The sequence below is a fragment of the Talpa occidentalis genome, unplaced genomic scaffold, assembly GCF_014898055.3.
Source record: "Talpa occidentalis isolate TD23 unplaced genomic scaffold, MPIMG_talOcc4v2.1 talOcc4.2, whole genome shotgun sequence".
Taxonomy (NCBI): domain Eukaryota; kingdom Metazoa; phylum Chordata; class Mammalia; order Eulipotyphla; family Talpidae; genus Talpa; species Talpa occidentalis.
The window spans coordinates 28,280,573-28,282,937 of NW_023602073.1; the positions used below are offsets into that span (position 1 = coordinate 28,280,573).

Below are 2,365 nucleotides of genomic sequence, written 5' to 3' on the forward strand. Positions count from 1 at the left end.
CCAAACTTTTCCAGAAAAAAAGGGAGCTATAGTTAATTGAAACAGTGTTGACAAATGATGATGTTGAGGGTGGATGGCAGTTATATGAGGTTTCATTAAAATAATCTCTTTTTGTGTATATATGAAATTTTCCACAATAGAAAGTTTAAAAATTAAAATACATTCAGCTTTATTTTTTAAAAAATATACATATCCTTAGACCTGGTGATTCAACTCCTAAGAATTTATTGTAGGAAAATCTGAATATAAATTATGTGTGTATGGTGAAAGAATTGAATACAACTGAAAATTTCCACAATGGAGGATTATTTAAACAATTCATGTTTAGCTATACAAGAAATTCCAGGACAATAAATAAGTACATACTTGTTGAAGTGGAAAGATGTTCAAGATACAGCATGCAGTGGAAAATCAAACTACAAACATCCATGATCCAACTTGTTTTATATATGTATATATATATATATATATATACACACACACACAACTTGTTTTATATATATATATACAAGTAGCCAATATTTCTACATTTGTTTTTTGTATCTACTTTCTATATTAAATGTTATAGCCTACTTAATAAAAAAAAATAGTAAAAGATGAAGAAAAATCTTCAAATTAGCACTTGAAAATTGTTGTTTTTCCATTCTTTTCTATAGTAACTACAAATTGTTTCACAGGGGGAAGCATCAGAATACAGCAAAATTATTCCTTCCTAACCAATCCTTGAAGACACCCAATGGAAATATCCAAAATCCAAATGAAATCTATAGTTATACTCCTTCAATCAAATATTCCATTTTGTTTATTGTAGAAAAGCCTCTGTAGTGCCTGATGAACCTCCTTATTCCTCAGGGTGTAGATTACAGGATTGAAGAGAGGGGTGACCACAGTGTAGAGCAGGGCAAAGATCTTGGAGAGGAGCTGGGAGTGGACAGCAGAGGGTGCAATATACAAAACCATCAATGTTCCATAGAATGTGGACACAACAACTATGTGGGAGGAACATGTGGAGAAAGCCTTTCGCCTGCTGGCCCCAGCTGGAATTTTCAGCACAGTTGCCACAATCCAGGCGTAAGATGTCAGAATCAGTCCAAAAGGAACAGTGAGGCAGACCACAGAGAGTATGAATGTTGTCATCTGGGCTATGTGGGGATCTGAGCAGGTCAAGTTCACCAAAGGCGTGAAATCACAATAAAAGTGGTCAATGTGGTTAGGGCCACAGAATCTCAGCTGGACCATCAGGATCACAACCAATCCATCTACCAGGAATCCAGAGAGCCAGGCTATAGTCACCAACACCAAGCACCACCTGGGCCCCATCAAGAGTGGGTAGCGGAGTGGGTAGCAGATTGCCAAATAGCGATCATATGCCATGATGGCTAACAGCAAGCATTCAGCTGTGGCTAGAGAACCAAAGATAAAGAACTGGAGCAAGCAGCCAGCTACAGAGATGGCTACCTCCTGCAAGAAGCCCTCCAACATTTTTGGCACCACTGTGGAGGTATAGAGGATCTCCAAGAAGGACAGATTAGCCAGGAAGAAATACATGGGTGTGTGGAGCCTCTGAGAATTAACCACAGCCACAATGATTAGCATATTGCCTATTATAATGGAAACATAGATGACAGTGAACACAATAAATAAAAGGGGATGAAGCTCAATTATATCATAGAAACCAAGAAGAACGAATTCAGTAATAGTTTGGTTTTCTATAGAGACAATTTCCATGTGAATTATCCAATTTTCTTTCTGGCAGTGATTAAGGGAGAAATTTTAGTGAATCTCTATAGCTTCTTCACCAAACCTGAAATAAGTAGGGTTAAAATGGAAAAAATAAAAGTGAGTCTCCGTAACAAGCAGCACTTTCACAAGTTTTCATCTGTCTTTCTTTTCAGTTGCTTACTCCCTCCCCAATTCCCAATTCCCCTGCATTCCTTAAGAGTTTATACAAACTCACAATTTCCGTCTTTCAAAGTTCTTTATCTTGTTAATTCTATCTAAAGCCTCTATTACAAAGTAAATGCCATCATCCCCATCTGTATAAGCAGCCATAGCCTTCTTCATGAGCACCAGCGTAATGTCTTCCAAATGCCACTAAATACATTCGACAATGAGCACCAAAAATCAGTATAATCAGCAACACACTCTTACCTTTCCCGTCACAATCAACTCTACTAAAATGGATTGAAATTTCTGCTTGATACTCAAGCATAATCTATTGTAGTCTTCTTTATCTTAACACCCTCTCTCTCTTTTCCCATCAGTGAAATCTCATCAATTGTTCCTTGGAAAATTTTTGTATGTTCCCGACTCACTATTACAACGTATTCATAACTATCTTACACGGTTTCCTCCTATGTAGCTT

General features: G+C 37.1%; 1 protein-coding gene across 1 annotated transcript; it reads right to left on the reverse strand.

Moving 5' to 3' along the window:
- Window positions 1-780: 780 nt before the first annotated feature.
- Window positions 781-1,728, reverse strand: LOC119251101 (olfactory receptor 11A1-like). The gene has a single exon (XM_037518592.1). The coding sequence runs from the start codon at window positions 1,726-1,728 to the stop codon at window positions 781-783; it is 948 nt and encodes a 315-aa protein (XP_037374489.1).
- Window positions 1,729-2,365: the final 637 nt, after the last annotated feature.